Source organism: Arvicanthis niloticus, chromosome 9, assembly GCF_011762505.2.
Source record: "Arvicanthis niloticus isolate mArvNil1 chromosome 9, mArvNil1.pat.X, whole genome shotgun sequence".
Taxonomy (NCBI): Eukaryota; Metazoa; Chordata; class Mammalia; order Rodentia; family Muridae; genus Arvicanthis; species Arvicanthis niloticus.
The window spans coordinates 12,630,163-12,645,684 of NC_047666.1; the positions used below are offsets into that span (position 1 = coordinate 12,630,163).

Below are 15,522 nucleotides of genomic sequence, written 5' to 3' on the forward strand. Positions count from 1 at the left end.
AGTATAGAAGGGGTTCTGAGCCTACTAGACCATTCAGAAATTAGAAAACACAATTTGCTAATGTGAAAATTGGTTCTTTACCTTTTCATGTACTAACAATAACGAAAATAGTAATAGTAACGACAGCGGTAGCTGTGGTCGTGATCCGACGCCATCATATCCTGACCAGGCCCGGGGCCGCACGCATCCCCTCAGCAGTTAGCATTTTCATACATAGTCTTCACAATGGCCTTAGAAATACCTGCCACTTACAGGTGAAGAAATACCAAGAAAGTAAGTTGTCAGCCAGTGATGAGGCCAAGACTCAGGTCTCTGAGTCTTTAGCCACGCTTGGTGGTAGGGCCAGACCTGGGCCTAGGTGGGGCTTGTGGTAAAACATGACACCATGTCAAAAGTTAAGATTCTGGTCAATTTTATTTAGTTTTAAATGCCAAAAGGCAAATCCTTATTGTACTTAAAATTGTCAGATCCAGCATCTTTGGGGGCAGAGCAGTAGGAGTGGTAAGCTGTCAAAGGGTGCCATGGCTTTAGAAAGGGGCTTCTGGGAACCTTTTGTTTTTCCTTTTTCTGTGTTGGTTGTTTTCCTCCTTGGGCCAGGCCTCCATAGACGGGGAGTTAGCTCGTTTTCCCTTTGGTTTGCGTTTCACGTTGTCCATACAGCACCAGGTTAAAGCACCTTTCCCTGTGGTCATACTATGTACTGAGTAGAGTTTGTGTTGTCTCTTAATTAAAATCTGAGATGATTAGACTTTAATTAACCTTTTTTTTTTTTTAAAGGAAACAACTGAATTTTTCATTTATTTCTTTGAACAATATCCTCCTTCTGTTTTCCTGTGCTCACTAAGGTCCAAAACTTTATGGAAAGTTCATGATGAAACTTAAGATGTAGTCTCCTGACTTCTACATAGCCTGGAAATCCAAGGCATAAAACACGCCATTCTCTGAGCATTCTGACCAGAGATACTGATTTTAATGTCATCTTGCTGGAATGTTAACCAGTAGCAGAACTCTAGTTTTGATTCAAAATTGTTCTTTCCAACCGTAAGCAGTTCTCTTAGGAAATTCAGAATTACAAGTAGACACTTAGTAATTGCATTAGTCAGCATTTCTCCCTGGAACCCATGATTAGTGCATTGAAAGCAATTTAGCTCTTTAAGATATTTTCTAGTCCTGGAAAAATCTGGATAGAAAAGGAGGTAAGGCACCAGGTGTGTCTGTAGCATATGTAATTGCATTCCTTGAAGGGTGAAAATTGTGTAGTATCTGCTCACAGAGACTGGAATAGATCAAATGCATAATCCCAGCTCGGGTTTCTCCTCCAAGAAAAACAAGATCATTTTTGGAAGAAGATGTGGAAGAGTTTTTGTTTTTATATTAGGTTAACTTTTTATTTAATTTTTTTCGTATACTATTTTTTTCATCATGTTCTTTCTCTCAAACAACAGGAACAAAGATCAAAACTAATAACACAAAATAGACAAAAACAAAACAAGTACACACACGCACAAACATGGAGTCTGTTTTCTATTGCCCAGCTACTCCTGAGCATGGGGCCTGCCCTGGAGGATGGTTGATTTACTTAGTGTCACTAGGGAAGATAATTTTTTTTATTTATGTTAGTAACTTGAAGCCTTCATTTAAAAGGCTGCATGTGTCATCTGCTCCTGCCTTACATTTAGGGCATCTTTTCAACCCATCTCTGACAACTCTGTGAGTTTTCCTAGACCCATCATTACTGTGTTTGGACCATTTGACAAGAATGTTTACATTCTGGCTCTTTCAAAAACTGTGTTGTGAGGTCCTGAGCCCCTCGTTATGAGCCATGGCCGTGATGTGACAGTCAGATGATAATGTGAGGTTCTGAGCCCCTCGTTATGAACCATGGCTGTGATGTGACAGTTAGATGATAATGCCCTTTGAGCTCTATTCTCAATTTTATCTCAGATTCCTGTAAACATGGAAACATTTTAACTACTTACAGAATGTCAGTGTGTGTAGCTATTTTTACTTTGATTTGCCTGTGTTGCCATGAACACAGACCTGACCGATAAGGTCCAGGAGACTGGGGATTACAAAGACTGAAAATGTCATAGGAAATTAATGTGGCCAGTGAACCTTTTTTTTTTTTTTTTTTTTTTTTTTTTTAAAAAAAAAAAAAAAAAAGCCTATGTTTTGGCCTTAGGTGGGTAATACGTTCATTAGAACTCACCCTGAACCACATGCTGTACTCTGAAAACACACTAGTAAAGGACATTCTTTCCCAATATAGTCAGACACATCAAGGCCCTCCCCTGGCCTTCGAAGACCCCGAGCCCTTGAATTCTTCCTCCTGCCTGGGCCTGTCATCACTGAGGCTTCATCTGCACTGCCGCTCTCAGATGCAGTTTGAGCGCCCCTCCACGGTCTGCCCTGTGCCGATCCTGCCCTTCTCTTCCACCACATTTAAAACCCATCGTGGTCCTGTGTTCATCTCAGCATTTGTTTCCTCACTGACATCTCCTGAACAGGCTAATGACCTGCCTTATGCCCAGGCACACAGTAGGCTCTCAGTAAACATTGGTTAGATGGATGAATGATTTACAGAAATACAAGGCCAGAAATGTGTGAAAAACACAAAAGCATAAAACCAAACTACAAAACCAAGAACACTGACAACAGCCAGACCAAACATAATGCCAAAAATCTGCTGAGTAACTAGAACCAGATGTCATTAAATAAGGAAGGCCTGTGGAACTGGATGAGTTTGAAACACACTTGTCTTAAGACAGAAGGCAGTTGGCAAAAACTAAGGCTGGTAGTCACTCCTGGTCATGTGGTTTGTGAGGTGGCCTGTTTCTAAGTGAGGGCATGGAGCAGAGAGTCTGGGCTTTATGTGAAAGCTCTTGGTAGAGTGGCCTCCAAACAGATGGTTAGAAATGAAAGAGTTTGACCTTAAATTTGTCTTTATTCTTTTCTTGTCTTTTTGATTTGCAGGATGGCCAGCCATTGGCAGGATTGATCCAAGATCACATGGTTTCAGGCGCAAACATGACCATTCGGGGATGCTTTTTCACCCGGGAACAGTACATGGAGCTGGTGTACCGAGGGCTCACAGACAAAGTGGGACGCGTGAAGCTCTTTCGTCCCGCCATCCTGAAGCCCTTCCCACTCTGGACAGGAAAGCAGGTAGTTAGGAGACTAGCAGCCAGTGTATATTTTAAAAGGAAATAAATCACATATATAACAGTTTCAATTCCAAGAGATCCTAGACCAGAGACAGAAAAAAAAAATCTCTAATCATGAAATAATGTGACTTTGCCTTTGGGTACAGCCCGAAGGCTGGGAAAACTCAAAGGAGAATCTACTAAGAACAGATTGCATAGAAAAATTGTAAAATATTAGCAAGCAAAGTTCAATAGCTGTAATAATTTAATTTAAATATGAACCATTCTTTCAAAAGCTCTTGTTGTCTGTCTGTCTGTCTGTCCTGGCTCAGAATGTGGTAAGTTTGCTTCTCACTATCCTTGTCTAGCACCCTGACCACAAGCTCAACTCTCTCATTCACTCTAGATTGCTTTTATAAATGATTTATTAATTTTTCTATTTTTATGATTATATAAAAGTGCAATTTTTATGTTTGTCCTTAATAAATTTAGTTGTTAGGTTTGCCTTTCACGTTATTTTTTATTGTAGAAATAGTACAGGTTTGTTGCTCAACAGAATAAAAATAATAAAAGGAAAAATTCCCTCCCTCTCCATGTCCATTCTCAATATACACAGAAATAAATAATAATGGAGTCACATTATAGTGTCCTCAGGGCTGCTCAGAACTGTGAACTGTGATTAAGTTCTACAATTTTTAAAAATACTCATTTATATTTAGTTTATGTATATGAACATTTCATCTGCATATATGGCTATAAATCCTATGCATGTCTGGTGCCCTTAGAGGCCAGAAGATTGTGTCAGATCCCCTGGAACTGAAGTTACTTAGAGTTATTAGCCACCTTGTGGGTACCAGGAACCAAGCCTGGGTGCTCTGGAAGAGTAGTCAGTGATCTTAACCACTGAGCCATCTCTCTGTACCCACTCTTGTCCCCCCTATTTTTGTGTCCTGCTATGTAGTCCAGGCTAGCTTTGAACTTCAGTCAGTCCTGCCTCAGCCTTCCAGGTGCCTGGATTATAGGCATACACCACCACACCCAACTTGACATTCAACTTTGAACTTGTATTTAAAACACCCCTTCAGCTGACCTCTGGAACCTGAAGCATGCGCCTTCTTCAGATGCACCACTCACTTTTGCTTAGGTGAGGAGGCTGTGAGTGAGCTTCCACATCCTTCACAGGGTGGTTTGATTATCAGTCCTTTTCTTAATCTGTTTTTTGGACACTTGTTTTATGTTGTATCCCCACCCCCACCCCCTTTTCAGGTGACACTCTACTATTTGTACATAATTATGATGCAGGGGCACAGTGTGGTGTTTCCATCCGTGAATGCAGTGTATAATGATCAGACATGGATAGCTGAAATGTCTGTCACCTTAAGTGTTGATTATTTCTTCATGAGGAGAACTTGCTAAGCCCTCTGTAGCAGCTGTTTTGAAATACACAGTAATTGGCATCCAGGTACCCTGCTGCACTGTGGAACCTGAGAGTTATTCTCTGTTAAACAGCCCCCTTGTATCTGTTAACCACCCTCTGCAGCCCCTTCTCAGCTACTCATAGCCTCTTTTCTACTTTGTGCTTCTCTGGACTCAACTCTAAAATATACAGTATCTGCTTTCTGTGGTCTGACTATATTGTAGTAACATGTACTATCTTCCAGGCTTATCTCTTGCTGTAAGTAAGGTTTCATTGTTTTTAATGCCTGAATAGTATTCCCCTGTGTATGTCACCACCTGGTCTTAGCTGTTTCTTTATAGATAGATGGCTAGCTTGATTCTGTATCTTGGCTGTTGTGTTGGGGTAAGTGCAGCTGTCCTTTCCGTGGGTGTGTGCCATGTGGTGTGTCTGAATTATGTGGGAGTTCTGCTTCTGGTGTGTTTGAGGAAATTTCATGCTGTTTTCCATAATTGTTTCATGAGTGAGTATTTCCCTTTTCCCTGGTTCTTGAGAAGCCTGTTTTTAACACACTCCACATATGACAGTGTGTTAACTTTGCTTAACTGTTTTTGTGTGCCTAGTTGGCAGACCCAAGCTTTTCTGTAATTGCTTTGTAACTTAATTCAGTGTGCTTGATGGTACAGGGTGGAGACTTTCTGTCTGTACATGTAGAGATGCCTCTGTCTCTTCAGCCTCTTATCATGTTGTGTTCAGTGATATGAATATCCCCCTAGTTGATTTAAGTGTCCTTCTGTTGGTAGGCACTTACGTTTTAATTATTTTTTTATTATCATTTTAACTATATAACTATACTCATAACGATGCTATAGTAAATATTTGTTTCTTCACATTCTAGGATATTTTCATGGGGATATATTTTACATCAATTTCTGGAAATTGTTATCCAAGGATATTTACATTTTGAAACTTGTACAAAAATCCGTTTCCTTAAAAATGTTTTTAAAGATTAATGCAGATTAGCATGAAACTTTTAAATTATTTGCATATGTACTGATATCCTTTACATCTTTATTATTTGCTGTTTTGAGACAGGGTCTCGCTCTAGCTCTGGTTAGCCTCAACCTCCTGTGTAAACCGGACTTTAAATCACTTAGATGCCTCTGCCTCTTCCGTTCTGGGATTCCTTCCTTGTCCCGCTCCTAGTCTGTGTGACTTTACCTAAATTATGCATTTCCTCTAAATTATTTCAGACAATATAAGGCTTTTGAGACTTGCTTCTTTGATTTAATGACAATTTTCTGAAGGCTTACCTGTGTTTTACTTGTGGGTTTTTTGGTTTTTTGTTTTTTTAATGGCTAAAAAACATTCTATCACGTGAAATACTACAGTTTGTTTATTCATTTTTAGTTGTTTCCATTTCTTAGCTATTATAAATAAAGCTGAAGTGAACTCTTCAGATATTCTTTCTATTGTAGGCGAGCTAGCAAGCCATATTTCCCTGTGTGTGAGTGGTTGGATGTGTTTCTTACTTTACTCCAAATTCCAGTTTTGACGGTGCCCAGCTCTGGCAGCACCCTCGCTAGCTGTATGTCGTTCTTGGTTAAGTTGCAGCTTGTGTTAAGCAGCCCAAGGAAGCCTCCCCTCCTGCCTCCACTCCTTTCCCCGCTCACCCTCATGATCCCAGCCTTCTGTAGAGCTGAGCTGTGGGTAGGGGAGGCCTTCTAATCACCATCTGCCCCAGAAACAGTTACCTGCTTTCTTCATTTTTATTTCTTTCTTAGTTTTTTGGTGTTTTGTTTACTTTTATGTGCACAGGTGTTTTGCTTGCATGTGTATCTGTACACCCATGTAAGCAGTGCCTTTGGGAGCCAGAAGAGGGCATCAGATCCCCTAAAACTGAAGTTAATAGGCAGTTAGCTGCCATGTAGGTGCTGGAAATTGAACTCAAGTTCCCCTTTAAGAGGGACCAGTGCTGTCAACCACTGAGCCACCTCTGCAGCCCCAGAACCTGTAACATCTGTCTTTTTGTTCCAGCCTTGCTCCCTCTGTAGGAAGATACTTGGCAACTTTTCCAAAGCTGGTCCATTATTGTCCTCTGGGACACCTGCCTCCCTCTGTAGAACACTTGCTTGAGAAAGAGCCTCTCCCGGCCTTCTGTCAGCAACTGTTTGCAGAGTGATAACCCTCCTGGTTGACTCGGGAAAGACAGCCTGACCTTTCAGTACTAAAATTAATTCTAGTTACATCAATTTACTTGTGCCGTTTAGCTCTGTAAAAGCTGACTGGCGTGAGGTTATGGGCTTGTCCGTCTTCCTTATCTGTGTGACACCTGTTCTTTAAGACATTTACTGTGTTCCGCATGTAGACCTGGAATGTATTTACAGTAAACAGTACTGTCAGGAGTTAAATCAGAACGATCTTTTGTCTAAATACTTGGTTTCCCAGGATTCGTGTTATAATCCTCACTCTGTTCCCCACCCCCAGGGATAGTATTGCAGAATGAGGCCTTTGGGGAATGTTTTGGGGAATTCATCATGGGACAGATGAATGGGATTCCCTTGTGAGTCTCTAAGCACTCCGTCCGCAAAGTCAAGTCAGAGTAAGAAGTCTTCACTTGTGAGCCAGAAAGCATGACGCTCCCAGACTCTGAGTCTGCCCCCATTTTGTCCTCTGCTCCCGTGACTATGAGAAATGCATTCCTATTCATGTTCTGTGCTGGTTAGGGTATTTGGGTATAGTCATCAGATACTTTCCTTCTCATTCAGGCTAAGCCTTTCCATTTGCCCTTCCTATCTCTTGCTCTAAAACGTATGAATTTGTCACTGACTGCCCTGTCTGGCTGAGGCCCTCCATGGCCTCTTACTAAAATAGCTGTGCCCTCCTATGCTCTGCTCTTACTTTTCTTGATCTGTTTTCCTCCAAAGCAGGATCCCTAAGGGATCAAGGCTTCAAGGAGCACTATTCTCTCCTCAGTGCCTGCCTCATAGTGAACACAGGGTAGGTAATTGCCAATGAATGAATGCATCTTGTCTGCGGGCTGTGAACAAGCAGTGCTGGATCCCTCAGTACACAACCAATACCAGGCACCCTAATCCCTGCTGCCTCACTCTGGGCCCCAGGCAGATGCTTAGGCCTCCTGTGGGGAGCCTTAGTTAAGGTTTATGTCCTTGCCTTGAAAATACAAGCTCTGTGTGGGGAGGAAGTCATTAAACTTAGTAGCGATTGTCCCCTCCTTGACGATGACTGAGGCATGTGGGAGTCTTAGGAGCCTCACCATCTCTCTCAGCTTTGCCAAGTCTTCACTTTTGTTATTTTACCACATTAGCTAATAATTGCTTTGACACCAAAGCAATTTATATTTTTCCTCCCCTTCCTTTGACCTATTGGAAAATGTAATGCAAGTCTTAGAGGTTCCTCACTTTAGGATAAGGTATTTAAGGAATGAAGATCCTACGAAGTAGAAAAGTGGCTTTTAGTCACCTGATACAAATTGTCATCTAGGAGGCTCACTGCCTCCATCTGCTAACCTAGGCCTAGTCCTCCAGCGGACTGACTGATCCCACCCCATCCCCCCTCGAAGCTCCCCTAGTTGTTCTGCTTGGCCTCAAACTAACTTTGGCAGTATGTTCTAATCTTCTGGCTCGCGCTGTTTTCGCCTGTGTCTGACTTGGTCTGTCTTCAATCTGTCTGTAAAACTCTACCAGAAAAGCCGCCTCCTCCTCCTCCTTCTCCTTCTCCTTCTCCTCTTCCTCCTCCTCTCTCTGCCCTGCTCCCTCTTACAGTGCTTCTCTTTCCTCTCTTCTCATGAGAGTTAGACATCTATTCTGTCAAATCTTTCACCACTTTGCCTCTCAATCAGACATCACTTTCAAACGTGAGTGCTTCTTTCTACAAACTCACTTTACTGGCACTGTTTGGGATTAAAGGTGTACTAAGGGGGCGTCTGTATTCCAGCCAGCGAGGATAAAGGTGTGTGCTAAGGGCTGAGCCGCACCACAACCAGCATGTTAGTAACACAATCTCACGGTTCACAATGTGATCAGATATCCTTCAACAGTGATGCTTTAGTGTATTTCAGTGTGTTTTGGGAGACTTGTCTATCAGGACCTGTTTGCTTTACTGTCTGTCTTGAGAGCATGAGAAACAGCATCACGAGGTGACAGTCCTGAAAGGGCAGTTATCTCTTCCCCTCCCAGCATATTGTCCTCCGTTTTCCCAGGTCGTGTCGACCCTCCTCATAAACATCATTCCAGAGGACTACGCTCCCCTGAATTTATCTGGAAAGGCAAAAATCAGCAGTAAAGCCTGGGTAAAGGAGAAGCCACGGCCTGTTCCTGACTTTGACCCTGACTCCATGTGTGAGTCCCAGGTATGGCTGCCCTTTATAAAGTTGGTTCCTGTTCCTGGAGGTTGGAGGATTAACTTTAAAAAACAAGTTCAAAAACTGATGCCATGCCTCAGAAAACAAGTTTGTCCAAGATGGTATCCACTTTTGTTTAAGATGTGGTCAGGGCTGCCCTCTGGCCTCTGGCCTCTGGTTCTCAGTATGAAGCACTGATTTGGGAAGGCGTCCCGAAGCTGGTATTTCTGCAGTGCTTGCAGCACGGAACTTGCACTTTCCTTCAAGACCTCTGAGTGGTGTGAGTTAGCCAAATTTCTGTGAGGTTCCCAAATCCTACCTCTAAACATTCAGAACCAGACTTAGGGAAGGCCAATGTGGTCACCCTCCAGTGCTTCACCCTTGTGAGAGCACACTCACTCACACCAAAGACTACCAAGGCCTCTGAGTGTTCTTGATAAGCGAGCATCTCAAATCTGCAGCTGGCTGTATTTTTAACAGGGCCTGCTCTCCTCAACCTCCCTTTCCCCTCTTTCTTTCCTGTTCTGTGGTGTTGAGTACTGAACCCAGGGTCCCCTGCATGCTTACCATGGCCTGTACCAGTGAACCCTACCCCCACCCTGTGTCAGGACTAACATGTGCCCTATGCAGACCTGGAGCAGCCACTTCTTTTCCCTGTGTAGATCATCCACCTACTGTGTGCAGTTAAGACCTTAGCCACTGTATGTTCATCTCCCTTATCTAAAGTTTGCATTAGTTTCGTATATTCCCTTCTTCTTTCCCTGAAGGATTTGAGACAGGTCACAGTCGAGGGACATAAACAATAAAGCTAAATAGTACTTGGCTTGTGTGGGTGGTTCCCACAAGAGATGTCCCCTGCAGCACGGCCTTGGTGACCCTTCCCTGCACAGGTGATCATCAGGGAGGGGGAGCTGCTCTGCGGAGTGCTGGACAAGGCACACTACGGGAGCTCTGCCTACGGCCTGGTCCACTGCTGCTATGAGATCTACGGGGGCGAGACGAGCGGCAGGGTTCTCACCTGCCTAGCACGCCTCTTCACTGCTTACCTACAGCTCTATAGAGGTTTCACCTTGGGTAAGTACTCGGCTGTGGCCCTGGCCCTGGTCACCTTACAGCATGCCTCCTAGGCAGTTTTCTTGGTGGATGTTTAGGCTTTTCCCATCAGTGCTATCCGTCCGACTTTCCACAGCCAGTGTTCCTTTCCTATAGCCGTGCAAAGCAACCCTTCCCATCCCCATTCCCATCCTGTCCCTTCCTTCACCCTGTTCTTTATGATAATATAAACTCCTACACCCAGCTCACAAGTGAAAACCAGATCTAACCAGCAGCCGTGCTTGAAGATCTTGCACAAATGGGAATGGTTCAGCTGCACTGGTGATCTGTTGACGGAGCAAACAAGACCAAGCTAGGGAGAAGAGCTGGGGGAGGCTGGCTAACCTCAGTCTGGCCCTGTTTAGCAGAGGCCATCATTACAGGGATGGCCTGGATGTGACCTCATGCAGGTCTGCTTTTATGCCTTTGGCTTCCATGGAGAGGAATCATTTCTTCCTCTTTCTGCTCAGATACAGTCTTCAGAAGCCTCAGGTTTCCAGGCTGCTGTAATGAGAATTCCAGATGTTTGCTCTAGCTTTTAAACAGTCAGTTGTTACCTTCCCACTCAGATCTTGGCTGACGGATTCTTAAGTCTGTGGCATTCATGGGTAGAAACAAAACATTGTTGGGTTGAAAAGAAATGAGCAGTCAGTCCTTTGAGACAAAGGATGTGCTTAATTGAAAGGATATGGACCTTTCTGAGACAGTTCTGGGAGCCATTGGACTGTTACCCAGACTTGACATGGATGTGTGCTTGCATGCATACATACAGCCGTGGATAGGGTTCCTGGGTACTCACTGTCAGCCTCTCTTCTGCTGCTGAAGAGCCAAAATCTCTAGCCATTTCATCCCACATATATTTATTGGATGTAGCCAGCAGAGCTTCTGGCTAAAAGCGGAAGTTTGAAACTCAAGCCTCGGCTTTTTTCTGTGTACCTCAGTTTTGAGCCCTAATTGTAAAGAGAGGTTTTGGATGGATGTTTAAGCCTTTGTAAGCATGCACGAATGTTAATATCACTGTTCCAGAGTTTTTTTTTTTTTTTTTTTTTTTTTTTGTCTGTGGCTCTCAGTTTGGGGTCTGAGCCTCACCAAGTTTACAAGCCAGTGCGACATGAGGCCTGGTCCCTGTTGAGCTTCTCTGTCTGACTTTGCAGGTGTGGAAGATATCTTGGTTAAGCCAAATGCAGATGTGATGAGACAGCGCATCATTGAAGAATCCACCCAGTGTGGACCTCGGGTAAAGAGGAGGACTGGGGAGCTATGGCCTGCTGTCCAGGGGCCACTTAACCTTACAGACAAAACCACACCCTCCTTTGGCTAGAGCCTCCTGTTCCTTTCTTCATTCTAGGCTGTCAGGGCTGCATTGAACCTGCCAGAAGCTGCATCATGTGATGAGATCCAAGGGAAATGGCAGGATGCCCATCTGGGCAGAGACCAGAGGGATTTTAACATGATTGATATGAAGTTCAAGGAGGAAGTGAACCATTTCAGCAATGAGATTAACAAGGTTAGCTGGCCATACAGTGCACGAGTCCCCATCGTTCTGAGTGCTGCTTTCTGTTGTTTGGTTTTAATTACATTTGATTCTCACCCTGAGCCCTTTCCATCAATCCGACTAGGTGAAATCTGAGGTTGGGTAGGTAGAATCCATCTTTGTGACGAGCTTACACTAGGAGTCTGGGAAGGCCTTGGTTTCATACTAAAAGGGAACACTTGTGCGGCACTTCTAAATGGGTTTACTGTGGAGTCGCTACATTAAAGGGGCTGAAGACAGAAGCGTGACTGCAGAACCACTCCGCTCTCGGTAGTTGTACAGAATGAAAGGCAGAAGGCTCTGATGCTTCTGCCGCACAGTCCAGGGTGAATGCCCGGGTCCCTGTTGTGCTATACTTGCTGTGTGACCTTAAGTAAGTGGTGTGCCTGACCTCTGAGTTGTTCCTCGCCTAGAAGCAGGTGTGTGAGGGCCGTATGCACTATGCACAATGCCAGAGCTGCTTCTGTGGCAGTTCAGAAGGAGATGGGAATCTGCATGGGTCAGGGTCACACCTTGCTTCTCCCTTTGCTCCAGAGCCTGGACTCCCTATTTTGTGGTTTGGAGGAGGAGCCAGCCTGGCACTCTCTGCCTGGTAGACCCAAGGGTCCCACCTGAGGAAAGAAAGGACAAGGCTACATCGCAGTTTGTCTGTGGGTCCTCTCCCTGCCTTTCATTTGGTGGCCTAGAAGATCTTTCTCTCCTCAGTAGAAAGTTTTATTCAGAGGAGCCTTATAGCACTGCCTGGGGAAGCAGGAGCCTTGCCTACCAGGGCTGATGGCACATCTTAGAATAGATTCTTGTCCCATGGCTCACTTCCTTCCTCTTCCAACCCAGGCTCTGCTCCTCCTGTGGTGTCTAGATCTCCAGGCAAAGGCTGAAACAGATTCAGAACCCTTGTCATTGTCCCCCAGGATCTCCCTGTGGGGCTTTCTCACTACTGGTCTTGTGCTGAGGCAAGGCTCGCCATCCAGTGCTTGATGGCACACTGGCGAGTTGGACATTGGTAAAATGCTGGCTCTTTGGGGATCCAGACAGTGCTTTCATGTGCTGATTCATTAGTACCTTACCTTAGATTTTATTCTTTTTTATATTTTTTTTTATTATTTTGTATGAATTGATGTTTTGCCAGCATGTATATCAGTGTGAGAGTATCAGATCCCCTAAAATTGGAGTTACAGACAGCTGTAAACTGCCATGTAGGTGCTGGGAATTGAACTTGAGTCCTCTGAAATAACAGCCAGTGTTCTTAACCTCTAAACCTTTTTCAGCCCAGATTTTATTCTTGTCTAGTGTCTTAGTCACTGTTCTATTGCTGTGAAGAGACACTATAAGTAAGGCATCTCTTAGAAAGGAAAGCGTTTAATTGTAGGCTTGCTGACAGTTTCAGTGGTTAGTCCATTGCCATGACAGGGAGCACAGTGGCACACAGGCAGTCATGGTACTGGAGAAATAGCAGAGAAGTAACTCTCAGAAGTAGCTGACAGTTATACACCCTGATCCATAGGCAGAGAGACAGACAGACATAGGCTTTTGAAACCTCTAAGCCTACTTCTAGTGGCACACTAATTCCAACAAGGGTCCTTCTAATCCTTTCAAAGAGTGCCACTCCATGGCGACTAAGCATTCAAATGTATAAGTCTATGGGGGCCATTCTTATTCAAACCACATCTAGCTCCTCTCAGGATCACAGACTGGATTTGCCACCACCCCCCTCCTTCCTCCCACCCCCTCTTACCCCCCTCCTTTCCACCTCCCCTGCTTCTCAGCCTTTTATGTTTCCTTTTTGGTGCCATTTGGCCAGTGAATGGAACCTGGGGCTCCTGTGAGCATAGCAGAGGCAGGACTGTAGACTTTAGTGAAAGGATAATCCAGATAAGGTTTTCCTTTGTCTTAAGTGAAATTCAGCCCTCAGTTGAAGATAAATACTCTTCTCTCTGGCTTTGTTGTTTTTGTGTTAAAGCTTTGCCTTCTGAATGTGGGATTTCAAGAAAGATGAAGTCACTGACCAGTGTGTTGATTTAATCCACAGGCATGTATGCCTTTTGGCTTGCACAGACAGTTCCCTGAGAACAACCTGCAGATGATGGTACAGTCCGGAGCCAAAGGGTCAACCGTGAACACGATGCAAGTATGAGCAAAAGTAGCTTAGCAGTTTGCCAGAAGGGTGGGCTGATGTCAGGAGTCAGCTTTCAGGTTCTTTTCTGCTTTTAAACATCTTCATTCCATGTAAAATATAACTGAAAAGACTAAAAACTCCTGAAATATTTACTAGTCAGTGTAGGTACTAACCACCGTCAGGACTTAGACAGAGCTGATAGAAAGATGCAGGTAGGTTATATACCATGTAAGATGTATTAAAACACCAGGTATTGGTCTGTGTATATGTGCATGTTATATCTGTACATCATCTATCTTTGTAAAACTTCTGTGTAAATCTTGATGCTGAAATAAGGAGATTCCTCAGTCAGTGAAGTGTTTGCTTCACAAGCCCAGGACATGAGTTCAGGGCTCCAGAATCCACGAAAAAACTGGGCATGGCAGTTCATATAGTTCCCTTCTTATGGGCTGGGGAGGCAGATCCCCAAGGTCACTCACTTGTCAGCCATGCTAACCAAATTCATGAGTTCAGGTTCAGAGAAAGACCCTTTTCAACACATAAAAGGTGAAAAGAGATTGAGAGAACACCCAGTGTCAACCACGGGCCTTCACAAGTACACATGTGAATTCACACCCACACAGTGTCAGCCACGGGCCTTCACAAGTACACACATGAATTCACACCCAACACACCACACACAGAATCTTCCAGTGCTGCATCATGTCTTCCTTTACATCTCAAGTGTTGGTTGTAAAGGGATCATTTACCCTTCGAGTCTCGTTCTCCCAGAGTTCCTTGGTGCCATGGAGACATTTTCAACGATCTTAGTGTCGGTTTTGATGTGGTTTTTTTTTTGTTGTTGTTGTTTGTTTGTTTGTTTTCAATCCTTTAGAGGCTCTTGGGGAGCATGCACCATCCTTAGGGGAGGCTTAAGAGGCTGAGCAGATGAGCGGGCTGATTTCTCTCTGCTCTGGGATTACTTTCCCCTCTGGGCTCCATATCCCCATTGGAACCTTTTCTTAGAGTTTTTATTGTTGTGATAAACACCGTGAGCAAAAGCAGCTTGCGGGGGAATTTATTTCATCTTACAACTCCATGACTAAGGGAACTCTGGACAGAAATTCAAGGCAGGACCTAGAGCAGGAGCCATAGAGGAACATTGCTTACTCTCTTGCCCTAGTGGCTTGCTCAGCCTTCTTTCTCATATAACTCAGGACCATATTCCCAGATAATTCTAGTTTATGTAACGTTATCAAAAAACTAAAACCAAAAAAGCAAACAGGACAAACTTCAAGGCTCTCCCAGGTATAACATGGTGATTCTAAGTCACTGTTTCTTTTCTAGGCATTGCTTGTCCTCAAGTGGGAGGGGTAAAAGCCATAGCCAACTCTTTCTTGGAATGTTCTTCTTTGGGTAGTTTCAGCATCTAGGTTGGTCTTCAGATCTAACATCATTTCCAAATGCTTTTCCTGAAGGAAAGCTGGAAGTCCTGTTTGGACAAAGTGCTGCTCAGAACTCAAACCTTGTGTGTTATTTGTGTTTTCTTTCCTCAGATCTCTTGCCTGCTGGGCCAAATTGAGTTGGAAGGTCGGAGACCCCCACTAATGGCGTCTGGCAAGTCACTGCCCTGCTTTGAGCCTTACGAGTTCACCCCCAGGGCTGGTGGCTTTGTCACTGGAAGGTTCCTTACTGGTATCAGGCCTCCTGTACGTGTATTTTTGGCATTTCTCCTCAGCTATATGCCTAGTAGTGGTGACTTATGGCCTCGTTAGTAATAGCACAAGAAGAACCAAGTGGTAAATGTTAAAGGTGTACCCGCCAGACCACATGGTGGCACCCCGTTGTGATACTAGAGCCAGCAAAGTGCTAACATACAGTAGGCATGTGATCATGTTA

At 44.1% G+C, this 15,522-nt stretch overlaps 1 protein-coding gene across 1 annotated transcript in view; it reads left to right on the forward strand.

Moving 5' to 3' along the window:
- The window catches only part of Polr1a (RNA polymerase I subunit A), a 64,265-nt gene that overhangs the window by 30,172 nt on the left and 18,571 nt on the right, over positions 1–15,522 (forward strand). Inside the window, exons 14-20 of the mRNA XM_034511950.2 lie at positions 2,974–3,165; positions 8,762–8,911; positions 9,793–9,976; positions 11,149–11,231; positions 11,343–11,501; positions 13,558–13,656; positions 15,180–15,332. Coding sequence (XP_034367841.1) covers positions 2,974–3,165; positions 8,762–8,911; positions 9,793–9,976; positions 11,149–11,231; positions 11,343–11,501; positions 13,558–13,656; positions 15,180–15,332 — 1,020 coding nt within the window. The remainder of the gene's footprint in view (positions 1–2,973; positions 3,166–8,761; positions 8,912–9,792; positions 9,977–11,148; positions 11,232–11,342; positions 11,502–13,557; positions 13,657–15,179; positions 15,333–15,522) is intronic.